This window comes from Gigantopelta aegis, chromosome 14 (genome assembly GCF_016097555.1).
Source record: "Gigantopelta aegis isolate Gae_Host chromosome 14, Gae_host_genome, whole genome shotgun sequence".
NCBI classification, from domain to species: Eukaryota; Metazoa; Mollusca; class Gastropoda; order Neomphalida; family Peltospiridae; genus Gigantopelta; species Gigantopelta aegis.
The window spans coordinates 24,029,657-24,043,399 of NC_054712.1; the positions used below are offsets into that span (position 1 = coordinate 24,029,657).

The 13,743-nt window shown below is 39.3% G+C and overlaps 2 protein-coding genes across 3 annotated transcripts in view; one reads left to right on the plus strand and one right to left on the minus strand.

The window, feature by feature from the left end:
* Window positions 1–2,207: 2,207 nt before the first annotated feature.
* The window catches only part of LOC121388175 (CCR4-NOT transcription complex subunit 10-like), a 44,829-nt gene continuing 33,293 nt past the window's right edge, over window positions 2,208–13,743 (minus strand). For both annotated transcript variants that reach the window (XM_041519428.1, XM_041519427.1), the window contains exons 12-15: window positions 10,786–10,916; window positions 5,894–5,956; window positions 5,267–5,388; window positions 2,208–4,460 (exon numbers count right to left, since the gene is read on the minus strand). In XM_041519428.1, the coding sequence (XP_041375362.1) occupies window positions 4,320–4,460; window positions 5,267–5,388; window positions 5,894–5,956; window positions 10,786–10,916 (457 nt within the window). In that variant the 3' untranslated portion in view covers window positions 2,208–4,319. The remainder of the gene's footprint in view (window positions 4,461–5,266; window positions 5,389–5,893; window positions 5,957–10,785; window positions 10,917–13,743) is intronic.
* LOC121388176 lies at window positions 11,189–13,090 on the plus strand. The gene is made up of 2 exons (XM_041519429.1): window positions 11,189–11,991; window positions 12,953–13,090. Exons 1-2 carry the CDS (start codon window positions 11,633–11,635, stop codon window positions 13,002–13,004), a joined length of 411 nt encoding a protein of 136 aa, XP_041375363.1. The 5' UTR covers window positions 11,189–11,632; the 3' UTR covers window positions 13,005–13,090.

Here is a 13,743-nt window from a genome sequence, read left to right on the forward strand (position 1 = left end):
GGGTGGTCTTATCGGTGGGGGTGGGGGTTTGGCTCTGGATGTTGGGTTGGTTTTTCAAATTGCCCGCGGCCTTTGTCGGTATCTCCTTGTAGAAGGGGCTTGGGACGTTGTTAGTGGTGGTGGTGGTGGGGCTTGGGGGGGGGGGGGTGGGGGTACGGGGGGGGGTGATGGTGACGGTGACGGGATGGGTGGCTCCGCTTTCACTGTCTATTGGCGTTTGGTTTGGCGTTTTTATTGGTTTTATTTGTCTGGTTTTAGCTGGGGCTTTCGTTTGTTTGGTTTTTAGGAAAGTATCTCGAGAGGATTTTTGCTGGGCTCTTACTTTGGTAGGTGTTTAATTTTTTGAAGGACTGAAGGATTTTTATTTTTCCGGTTTTGGTTGGTATTGAGTTTTTTGGGGGCCTGTCTGGTTCTCGTAGGTTTATTGGTTTTCATTATTATTGGGCTATTTTCGGCCCGGGGAATAGCTGACACCCCTAGCGGTTTGGGACTGGTGGTGGGCGATGGCGGCCGCGTCTCCATTGGCGTGTTTCTCCGACGTCCGGTAGCTCCGTGGTGAGTGGGTGGTGGGCGATGGCGGCAGCGTACCGGCTCCAACCCAGAGCATTGGCTCGTGCCACTACACCCTCTTCTCTCTCACTAACTACTAACCAACTAACAATTAACCTACTGTCCTGGACAGACAGCCCGGATAGCTGAGGTGTGTGCCCAGGACAGCGTGCTTGAACCTTAATTGGATATAAGCACGAAAATAAGTTGAAATACAATACCGGAGATAATGGCTTCTATTTCTGGTGTTATTTTTCCTGCGGCGGACGTCGTAGCTTTGGTGCCTTCTTGTTGGTCCGTTGTTTTAGCTGAGGTTTGTTTGGTGATATTTTGAGGACCAGAGGAAAAAACCAACTTTTTTTGAGCTTTTGTTTGTAGGCCATTTAAGATGTTTTTTATGCTGTGTACTATTGTGGCACTGGCTACTTTTGTCCGTTTGTGATCCGGTTTGCCGGGTTTGGTTTGTGTCTCGGTTCTTGTATTTGTAAACATGGTTTGTTTGCCCGGCGCTGCGGACACTGGTACGAGCTGCACCACTGAGATTGTATCCGAGCTCGGGCTTGTATAAATGTGGAAGGTGCTGCCTAGTGCTTTGAGGGCGTTTCCGTCCCCTTTGATAAATGTGTCTCCGGTGTTTGTTTGTGCATGGTAAAAAATGGCTGTAGTGCTCGTCATGTTCGTTGTTTTCTGCCAAAAGATGTATTCGTAGAGTGTTGGGTTCTGCCCCTTGATTAATATCTGCCGAATGCCTGGGTGTGGTGCTTGTTTGTGTGCTTGTTTTTTTTTTGTGTATGCGCGTGTTTGATAGTATCTCAAATCTGTTGGTTAATAGCACCTCGGGGTGGATTTTGTCTATTTCGTTAGCGCTGTCCTCAACGTCTGAATCTTCCTTACTGAGGTTTAACTCGCACTTCCTTTTGGCGGCAGTGCGAGGGGTATTGGGGGCATTATTTACTGTTGATTTAGAGGCCAGTTTAATGGTTTGTTCAATGTCGTCCCTTTTTGAGTTGATCAGGACAAATTCAACGTCGCTGTTTATTTTGGGTTTTTTTTAACGTTGTTTTCCTGTTAGCACGAAGGGTGGCGATAGATCGAGGGGTAGGGAATTGGGGGGGGGGGGGGGGGGGGTGGAGGCTACACTTTTAACGGGGCTATCCATTATTATGTTGACTTTTATGATGTTATTTTCTTCTTGTTGCGGGTTAGGCCCTTTTGTTTTGGTTTCGCCGGTTGCGTTGTTGGCATCCATTTTTATTTCTATTTTATTTCGTTTAGGTTTTTGTTTAAGTACTAATATAGAACTGTTAAGAAAAGATTTTAACGGTTTTTAAGTGCTTATTAGCTATAGCATAAATACACACAAGGGAAAGTTAAAATATTAATCTATCGCTAAGTATATTTTACCATAAGTATCGGCGTAAGTCTACCTATAAATATCTAACTACAATAACTACAAATACAGATATCTATCTAAATTTGAATAATATCAGCGTAAGTCTACCTATAAATATCTATCTAACTACAATAACTACAAATACAAATATCTATCTATATTTGAATAATGTCTTTCTTACCGTGGTCCTAAGTACAATGCTGCTCCTAGCTCCTAGCTTGATGATGAAGTGATGATGATAGTGAACAACAACACAACACCATCATTTTGTACAAAGGTTTTAATCTTCATTTACTATGAATACTTAATAGTGACAGTGTTAACAATACCCAAGGTTGGTTAGGCAACTAAACTTAAATACAGTAAGCCTACAGAGCACTCATTTAAGGATGAAGCTGGTATGTCTTAAAGCTGATGGGTAAACCTGAAATGACTTTAAAAAGCTAAAATCGCTATACCACTTCTAAGTAAAGGTCATTTTTCAGCATTTCAGATCAAATTCAAATTAATTTTGTGAATATTATTTTATGCAAAAAAAGTGAAATCGCATAAAAAAACCACCCCACATCCCTGACTACATTTTTAATATTGCACAATTTAGGCATGACAAAGAATTTCAAGAAGCATCACAAACCTCCATACTCATAATCAGGTGAATAGTGAAACCTGTCTAAACCAGACCCTGAACTAACCGTAATCCTGTCAAAACTGGACAGGTTTCAAGTTCTTGAATTTTCTAGATTCTAAAACTCAACCCTATGAAAACTGGATCCTGTGTAAATCAGATAAATATTAAGTGCCCGGCCTGATTCAGTTTAAACAAGTTTCATTGTATTAACATAGCAGGGATATAAAAAAAACTAATATCCCACAAGTCTGGTGTTCTAGTACTAAACAAGAAACTTACTATTAAAAAGTAGTTGGCAAAACTGGATGCCCATACAATTTTTTTTTAATTTGTAGAGTAAAATTAACAAACCGATAAGAACATTGATATTCAGACTGAGGACAGGGTTTTAGCACTCGTCTCTGCTACCTCAAACTAGTAACAATACCTCAATATCACTGTAACATAGAAGCAAAAACTTCAGGGCATATACTGTAAATCAGGAAATGTTAGCAAGCATAAACTTTTATCGAATTTAGCAAGGCAAGACAAGATGCTAATAATTCTTGACACTAAATGTAAAGAGACATACAGCAGTCTGTTCCGAAAAATTCTTGTGTGCTTGTTTTGTTGACGACTAACTAAACACCAATAATGGTTATGTACTATTGATTAAAATAAAATGATAACAAACACCAATAGTTAGCATGGCCACTGCCACAATTGTTTTACTAACTTTGAGTTGTCTGTAAGCTGCAAAACAAACAATATTATTTCAGCTAATCCTACAAATTAAGCTTATTTTTCTATTTTGTTTGTTTTCGATATGACAACCTCTCTACAGTTTTATGTTGCTAATATATCACCAATTGGATTTTGTAAAATTTTACAATCACTAATATTTAATGATTTACAGTGCTATAAAGATGTCCAACATTTGACAGTATCAGACAAAACATCTAGCCACAATCCAAAACAATTGAGAAAAACATTTGGAGCACACCTGTGAAGTTTATGGAGGCTTAACACTCCCCCATCTGATTATAAATATACAGAATGCTTCAGAATATTTATTTAACAAAATTTTAATTTTCTTAATTTTCTACTGTCAGATTTACTAACAAATCCACTTGTCTGCCATTGTGTCAATGTCAATAATATGACACTTTTAACTTTTTCAGACCACTTTTAGAATATATGTATGAAGTTCAGACACCTAGAAACTGTAGTGAAAAACAAAATGCCTCTTTTTACAAGTAATGGACATCTAACCCTCGGTTCATAATGCCTTCATACAGTAAATGCATACCAACTACTGCTATTTTTGAAATTTATCCTAAGTGCTTCTACTAGGTCGGATGACAAATTTTAAACAGCAGTTCCTCTTCAGTAATCTTTCTACAAATTATAAAAAACGTATCCATTCATTTCCAAGTATTTCAGGTATGTAATTTTACTCTCTATATCCTCTGGCAAAAACCCTGAATACTATTGGAAACTTGAAAGGGTTAAATTTGAGTACTCAGTATTTTCTGTTATATTGTTTGACCATATTTAACAATAAATCTGTCAGCTAAGAAGGCATGTACATCAAGGGAAAACTCATTTCATAATGTCGATAACCATGCATCATAAATGAATGTGAACTACACTTCAATTTCACTTGTACATTTCATTCACACTGTGACAAATTCATCCCATAATGCCCATTCAGCTAAGTAAATGATATGTTTTTTGCACTTCTCAAACATGCAAACGAGCTGAAGTTGGTCACACTCTGTTTGGAGTGACATGTCCAAAATGATCCTTGATGACGAACTGTGCCATTTTCCGTCTTCCCTCCATGAGATCAAGATAGAGCTTCAGAAAGTACATCTGGGCTGGAAGAGGAGTCCCAATATTTTTTGAACTCTGAAGAAACATAAAAACAAAAACAAAGTTTGTTACCATAGATATCTAAAGTGGGATGGAGGTGGGATGGAGGTGGAAGGGGCAACTGGCACTGCCCCCTTCAACTCTGAAAATTATTCTTTGCTCACCCCTGAATTGAAAGGTGAATTAATATAACCGGCTCCACCCCACCCCACTCGCTTGGTGTGTAATCTTTCAAGGTCTTTGGTTATTTCATGCAATACAATCAAACCCATATTTGGCAGCCGCCTCAGAGAAAATCACAAAGAGATATCTTAAAAACTGGTGAACCCATTACTAAATATAAAAAAACTTCACATAAATTTGGTTCACTTCCGATTTATTGCACACATGCATTATTATCTTTGGAACATATAACAAGAAATATCTTCTCTTTTTTTGGAGCATGAAATTAAGGCTTAAATTTCAGCCTATTCACTTTGACATCTCATTGTGCATGTTCCATTCCATTCTCATTTCATTTTGTAAATATACAATTACATCATTATCATAAATAATGCATTTATTATGGTGAGTGCTTGGGCCCAATCCATTAGTTTTTTTAAAGAAATAAAATATCCTTCAATCCATCAATCATACTGCATGCACTTTGAGTCAAGAGGTTAAATTCTCTATGCACATCAAGCCGAAATCTTACAATTTTTAGGCACTCTTGAGTCAAGATGATGCCCTACGAGTCAAAATCTTACACTTTGCATGCAATTAGAGTCCATATTTTAATTTTTTTATGCACCGAGTTCAGACTAAAGTTTAATAAGCCAAATTCTAAATTATGCAGTTCTCACCTCAGTTAAATTTGACATGGCTTTATCATATTCTCCTCTCATTGCATGAGCTGTTGCCAAGTTGTATTGCATAATGGCTTTTGCCCGTGACATGTCTTTAGGGCTCCATGGATAAAGAGCACCTAGAAAAGAATATCAAACATTTCCAAAAATTAATGTACACATTTTACTGTTGGTAACTGTTTTAAATTGTGTTTTCTATCTCTATGCTTACATATTTATTTATTGGACTCCATGAAAATCAACAAATTCTTTATTGTCAGTTGTATACCGAATGTTTGGTTCTTGTAAACTAAATATTATTTTTAATTTAATCCTATTCATGATGAGCCTAGTATCGTTAAACCATTCAATGATTCATTCATTGGTTCATTCATTCATTCATTCATTCATTCATTCATTCATTCATTCATTCATTGAAAACTAAATATGTATATGACAGACTAATTATTTATTACTACAATACATGATAAAATTACTTGATATAGTAATATGTTAATGACTTCAGAAAACACATCTGTTTTTTGGTTCCGAAATCAAGTTATTTTTGTTAAGTGATCAACTGTCACCGTCATTAGTTATTCTTCGCTGATGTCAAGAAGGAAATAATAATGTACTCCATCTTACTTTTAGCTTCAGTGCTTTCCGCCAACAGATCTTTTTCTCCTTTATCACCTTTGTCTTGTTTGTCTGAAAATCATAATCGAAATATTAACAAACAGATAAAAGAGGATACAAAATACATCAAACATTGTAACTTCTAACTGCTTACACTGGTAAATTAAACAAGTAAAAGGAGAAAACTTGGATTGTTTTCTCTTTTATAGATACATTACCTGTCCTCAACAAGTGCACTCCCCCCCACCCCCCCACGCATTCGGTCTGAACATCCCAACAGCCAATGGGATGGCCTAAAATCTTCACTGTATGCTCCCTGTAGTTCTGGTCATGTGACTACAACTTCCGTCTTTTTCCCTGAGTGCATCACACGGAGAACAGGAAGTAGGGAGGCTTGGGCAGGAATAAATCCTTGAGGACAAGTAATGTATCTATAAAAGAGAAAACACTCCAACAAAACTGTGCTCATGGTGAAACCGAACCTGGTCGACATCTAAGGCATGAATCTTGGAAACACGTGCATCTGTAGCAAAATCCAGCAAGAAGACAGTCTTCCGTGTCAAGGCTTCTAAGGAGGACTCTTCTAGAGGCTCATATGGTGCCAACGTCAAGGCAAGACCAGATTCTGGTGATTGGTGTAAGCCACCACAGTAACACTGTCGGCGGCCACCATCAGAGATGCTCCCAATCAACCTCGGACGCCAGTGGAGGATTGCGTTGTAAATGGCTAACATCTCCAGCAGATTGATGTGTAGATCGGCTTCTTCTGGAGACCACAGCCCTGACAACATTTGGTCGCTGAGATGAGCTCCCCAACCTTCTAGAGACGCATCAGCGAAAAGATGGTGAGTCGCTTGGAAGGGCCGCAAAGACACTCCGTCTAAGATGTTGGACCGGTATTGTTACCATCAGAGACTGGGCTGCAGATCAGCTGGCAGAAGAAGCTTCAAGTGTGGGTTGTTGTACCGGATGTAAGGATTCAGGAGCAACTGGATTCGACACAGCTGGAATCAACCTCTGATTGTCAAGTCTTGCGCTGACGTCAAGAGACCCAAAAGACTCTGCCACTCTTGGAAAGACGTCTGAGACGTCAATGCTCTCGTGATCATCAACTGAATCTACATCCAACGATCGATGGGAACCTGGACATGGCCGAGATCTGGTCACAGACGAGCTCCGATGAACAGTAAGTCCTGTGTCGGATTCAACTGGGACTTCTCTAAGTTGATAATCCACCCAAGAGACCAATGGAACTGCAGGATGTAGTCAACATGGATCGAGAGCCGAGTCTTAATGTGTGACTTCATCAGGCAGTCATCCAGGTACTGGTAAAAGCAGATACCTCTGTGGTGAAGGAACTGCGACATCAGAGCATTAATTCTGGTAAAAAGCCATGGAGCCACGGAGATCCCAAAATACGAACCTCAGATAACGGTGGAAGGTGGCATGAATCGGCACATGAAGATAAGCATCCTTCGAGTGAAGTCGGCCAATCGTCTGGATGAACCACAGTCAGCACATCGCGAACAGTTAACATCTTGAAGTAATCCATGTTGTGAATCATCCGCAGGTTCGGAGTCTCTTTTCGGGACGAGAAAGATGTCCGAGTAAAAGCCTGGTTTTAAGTCTTCCAACGGAATTCTGTGGATGGCACCTTTCTCCAGTAACTTTTTCACAGATTCTTGAAGTACTTGAACATGTCCAGCTGAGTGAAACTTCTCTCGAGGCATAAGTGTCAAGGGAGGGTCTGCAGACAATTGCAGGTGAAATCCGGTCTTCAAAATCGATGTAATGAACTGGTCACCGCAAAGAGTCTCCCAGTTTCGCCAGTAAAGACAAAGTGGACTTCCGACGTTGGTCTGTTCAACTGGTGTAGGACACACTGGAAGCGTCAAGTTGAAATCGCTGATCTGAATCGAAGTGAGGGGCGGGCATAGGTCGTGTGAGTCGTAAGTGTCCGAGATGTGAGGTTGACATCAACGTCTGAACGAAGACCCTCGGTCTCTGGCTGGAGGACCGGCAGGCTTTCTGGCTGGGATACGACGATTCGAGTTACTGCGAAAGGAACCTCGCCAAAGCTTGAAAGGAGGCTGCAGCTGAAGGGCCTTGACCATTGCTGTAGACTGCTGATCCTTCTAGTTAGCAGCCACCACCTCGGAAGTTTTCCCAGCAAACAAAGTAGACGCTGACCATGGCTGAGCCAGGAGTTCTTTCTTCCTCTGTGAGTTGAAAGTCAATTTCCTCAAATAATCTTGGCGATGATGGTGGGTCAGCATGGTCGACATGGAAGTGATGGATGACGTAAGGAAAGCCAACATCTCTGCTGACTGTTGGGTAGCCATGGCAGCCAGAAAGATATCCAAGTTCGACAGCACGTGAAGACATCGACGCTGAGCTGTGTCCATTGTCTGTACCTGACGATCGGATAGCTCCACCTGTGTCGGTTCCCCCAACCGATGGACATCATCATCGACACCAAGAGCACTTCCTTGAATGGCATATTAAAAACTGGATACATTCTTGAAGACCAGTGTGGGAAGGACACGAACGACACAGTATCTTTAAAGGCCTGGTCGAGATTGGCCGTAACCTCAGAAACCAAATAAGGATTGTATGACATCTTCAGGAGGAACATCTGTTGCTATCATCGGTACAGATCCCTTCTTAGCAGGTGCTGGAGGATGGAGAAGCGACGGCAACATCTCATAAACTGCAGCAAGACAGTCACACATCGTCATGTGGTCTGCCGCATCAGTATGTTCAACCAGGGTAGGCGCTGAGACATCATCTGGGAAGTCCCTCAGGACCCTGGCACAGGCAAGACAGTCTGAAGTGCTGGCCGCAATCGGAGACATGGACCGTGGATGGTCCCGTCGAGAGCTGGTGGAAGCCTAGAACCCGTATCCAATGATGATAGGTGTGGATGAACCGCTGGACCCATGGAACGACTTTGGCTACGGCGTGATCCAGAATCTTTCGATCGATCACAGGAAGAACGATGAATGGAAGATGCATTCTTCTTGGTCCGTTTGGAGGACTCGGTCCGCTTCTTACTGGAGGAAGCAATCTTCAGAGGCCGTTCACTGGAAACCGTAACTTCAGACGGGCGCTTGGATGAAGCCACTGGATGGACTACCGGCACCGATGATGTAGACTGGCCCTGACCGGAACCCGCCGTAACTGGATCCGCCACTGATCCGGAACCCACAACTGACGAGGCGGCCGCCATGGAAGCCATTGTCTCCTTTAACATCGCTGGTAACAAGATCTTCAAAACATCAGCAACCGATTCAGCAATCGATGGAGCGCTGGAAACAGTGGCTGCAACCAATTCAGTCTTCGTAGCTCTGGTAGCAAGAACCTTCAAGTAGGCTGCAGCCCGGCACACCTGTCACACCGAGTCCCATCATGACACGGAACACGACATCCTGGGCAGAACTCGTGTGGGTCGTCCCCCGACATAAACTTCCGACAAAAGGTACAGGAACGCATAACACGTGTCAAGCTAACATCCGACATTAGAAATATTTTTCAATCTGTGAAATAGAAAGAAAAAACAACCATGAACTGCAAAGAGCCGGAAAACAAAGGACGCCAATTTGCAAATGGTGGCAACACATTGTTACCCGGCATAACACAAGGAAATTTGGAATAAATAACACTTAAAACAAGTGTAAATGCCAAAAAGAATATAGAGACAAGCATAATAAGACAATGGAGGTAACGAATCCACCATAATAATACAAATGTATCACGAAAAAACACAAAGTTTGACAGAGCCAAAGAAAAGACGTCCGAACCCGACAGTGAAGAGAAGTTGTAGTCACATGACCGAAACTACAGTGAGCATACAGTGAAGAATTTTAGGCCATGCCATTGGCTGTTGGGATGTTTGGACCAGACCACTTGTGTTGGGGGGAGGTACACTTGTTGAGGACAAATAATGTTGAAAAGAAATGGCATTATATCTGTAAAATATGAAATTAATCTGAGCAAGATATTAATACTGGGCCGACAAGATAATAGAAATCAAGATAATAGCATCTGACTATACATAGGGTTTGGGTTTGCTTTTATTCATATATTGTATAAAGAAAACAGCTGCTGAGCAAAAATTAGTCAAGACTATAAGTGAAGAAATCTTCTGCCATCAAATATGCTACTACTATAGAATAACAGCAAGAGATCTTTTACTTCTGACTTTAACTTTCTGACTACTGCAGGCGAGATATCTCGCCCGACGTCACGTCAGTTGACATATTGTATATTGCATGCAGTGCATTCCACAATTAATATTTCCCGCCGTTTTGAAATGGAAATATAATAAAAGAAAAAAGATTTCTTTTCAAAATGGTGGGTTTTATTTAGATTTTTTTAATTGAAAATACCTTGAAATTTTGAGTTTAAAAAGTGGTTTTCGGCAAGTATTTTCACTTGACAACAATGGTGGCACATCGCGGTCATTTTCAGGGATCGATAGCTGATTGTGACAGCTAATTTGATAATAAATTTGATCGTTTTACCAACAACGAAAATCACCAAATATTGCAAATATCGTAGTTTGGTGGGGGGTTTTAAATTTTGGTCAGAAAAACACTGTTATCAGGAGTAATGGACATAAATACTGGACAGCTGGCCACAAATGCCCGTAGGTAAATGCAACTTTTTCTATTTTTTCCCTAATTTTAATCACCATTAACTGATCTAAAAATAATAAAAATTACAAAAACCCACAAAAATAATACTTACTAATTCATATATTAACTTTATTTCATGTATTTATAAAACAATTAAGTGAATATATGTCAGTAAAAATTATAAACTTGTACCCACTCAACGTAGTTTTTGTTAACAATTAATCCAGTAGTCCAAAGGTTAAAAGAAAGCCAGCTAGCTCGTACCTTGGTCTGACTTCATCTCAGGAGGACAAGTGCTGATGTCGGTCACAGACTCTGGGTTTAGATGTGTTATGGCATCCGCAATACGATCCAACTCAACCAGTGCCTCCGCCATGTACAGGTGACCAATATATCTACATGTAGACCATTTTATAGTATAGATAAGCATTTAATCGCACACCAAATAACCAACAAAAAATTTGAAAAAACAACCATAAAACCAAACAAATTAAAATGTACAGGTGACCAATATATCTGCATGCAATATGTTATAGTTCAGACTTACAAAAAAATTATAATTTATAAAAATGAATATACAGGTGACTAATATATCTAAATCCAAAACATTTAAATTTAAGCAAACAATTTTTTTTTAATTACAAAGTAAACATACAGGTAACCAAGATATTATAAATGTAATACACTTGATATAGGTGAACATTAAAAAACATAATCATAAATCACAAATGAAGCAAAGTAAAACAAATGAAGGAATAAGAAAGGTACAAAACTAAAATGCAAAAGGAATAGCAAAACAAATCGAAATCTTTTAAACCAGAGAAGGAATTTGCTCTGTATATTAAAGGAAAGGTGTAGGCTGGCTCTAATGCCAAATTAAACAAATATGGAGCCTAAAATGAAGAATGATGCAATAAAATGTTTAATATGTTAACGGGTTTAGGATTAATTGACAATATTAACACGGTTTCTATTTTACGCGCATGGATAAAATAACTACGCGAAAAGCCGCGTGCATTGGCTGTGACGTAGCACGTGAACAGCCAGCCAGTAAACAATATGTGAAACCATGTGCTTTTTGATAGATTTGTTTACATTAGCGCTTTGATCAATGGCTTACCAACCGTTTATGTTTGAGCCCGAACGTTCCGAACATGATAGTGAGTCGGACTTCGACATAGGATTATCTTCAGGCGATGAATTGGAAGAAAATGTCGAAAATATTGCGCGATTGGGAAACCGAGATTGGTGTTTGTGTGGCAATTGCAGACCAATGGACACGGTAAAAGAAAGTATCTGTTGTTTAGAAGTAGACCAAATCGGCGACAAAATGCAAACCACCAACTTGCAGTGCATTCTAGAACATTATGATTTCCCGATTATATGTTTGTATCCAGAAGTGCTCAGGACAGCCCTCGTAGCCAGAGCCGACATACGACGCGATGACTACACAGAAGCAGTACCAAATAGGTATGTAGCTTACTATGGTCCGTACCACAGGGAACGCCCTTTTTCATACTATACAATTTACTACAAGTTATTTATTTCTGAACCGATTGGTTTGTAAATTTGCACACAAAAATAGTAAAAAAAAAAAAAATATTTCTAAAACGCTTTTACCTTTCTTCTTAGGTCAAACCAAACAGCAATTACTGAATTAGCCCCATTTTTGTTTTAAATTCAAATTTTGGTACATTTCCTTGAAAATTATTAAAATGTGGTCGATTTATGTAATCTTTTATTACTTAAAGACTAAATATGTGCTTTACATACATTTTTATATACTAATTTATGTGAAACATCTATATTGACCTTGTAACACCGGAGCCTGGCGATCTCGCCCTGGCGAACTCGCCTGGGGCGACTTCGCCAGGACTTATTTTCATCGTTAGGCGAAGTTATCATACATATTAGACTTGCTAGAAGACATATATTACAACATATATTATAGTATATATCTACTGTCATTATCAGCATGTTTTTGTGCCAAAACTACAGGGTTATACCACTTATACTACTAGTTTTGTGTTGGGACACGCTGTGGCGAGATCGCCATATTTACTTCCGTGTTGCATGTCTGTTTAGCGAAGTCGCCAGTACATTATAACTCAACAATATTCAAGTTACAAGCTGTTTTATGTTTACTTCATTAAGTAAATACATGTGCAGTAGTCATGTTTTGATTTTCTTGTTGTAAAATGTAATACATTGGTAGTTTACATTTCTGACGATTTCACTTGCAAGCCGGGGCGAGATCGCCAGGATTTTCCAACGGAGCCTGGCGATCTCGCCCCGTGTCGATTTAGTTTTTTTCTTGTTTAAGTTTACAGTTTATTATAATAAATACACGTAAAGTACACATTTATGGTTTGTTTCATCATGTAATGTAACATTTTTTAAGTTTACATTTCTTATTATTTCACTTTTTCAGGCTGTGGCGAGATCGCCAGGATTTTCTCAGTGTAGCATTTTTATGTTGGTGAAGTTGTCACACGTTACTACGCAACTATTTGTCATAAGTGCACACTTTGATGTTCAATTTGGTATAATAAATATATGAACAAGACAACATTCATTTATTGTTTTGTTTTTATTGAACAGAACAGAGTGTTTTGTGACAACATAGTTCTTTCGCCGAAGATTATGTACCCATATACTTTGGTACGTTTTCTCTCTCGCCTGTATCGAGTAATACCCAATGCCTTTGACCCTTCTTGAGTCATTACTACAGTTGACAGCTGCACAAAGGACCATTTTCCATTCATAGATACGCGATTTCTCGCGAACAAAGATGTAATAACAATTAACTTAATCGATGATAAGAGCTTCCATTATGCGGCCATTACATATTTTCCCCACATGGCTGTTTCACCTGTGACGTCACGCATGACTGTTGTAGTGTTACAAAAAGAAGAGTTCCGTTTTTTACTTTCGTACACGGTTGAGCTCGTTTTTAAATATAAATATATATTTTTTTTAATTTATATATAATTTTCCCTTATACTTTGTAAGGCTATTAATCCATTTTATACGAAGCCCTGTACGCTCCAGTACCCCTTTAAGTGTAATCCTAACAAAAATAGGAAAATGTTTTAACATTTTTAATGTGTTTCCATTTTACCTATAATTTGATGGTAAAACATCAAAAGTGTTGGCACAGGCAATAATGTCTCAGTACGGATTTTACCACAATGCCACATTCAATATTCAAAATATGTTAGT

What these genes read in the sequence shown, in the direction of transcription:
- LOC121388176 (XM_041519429.1), top strand. Translation starts at nt 11,633, where the DNA reads ATGGCTTACCAACCGTTTATGTTTGAGCCCGAACGTTCCGAACATGAT. An exon ending in ACAGAAGCAGTACCAAATAG is followed by an intron (nt 11,992 to 12,952) that starts GTATGTAGCTTA and finishes TCACTTTTTCAG; the next exon opens with GCTGTGGCGAGATCGCCAGG.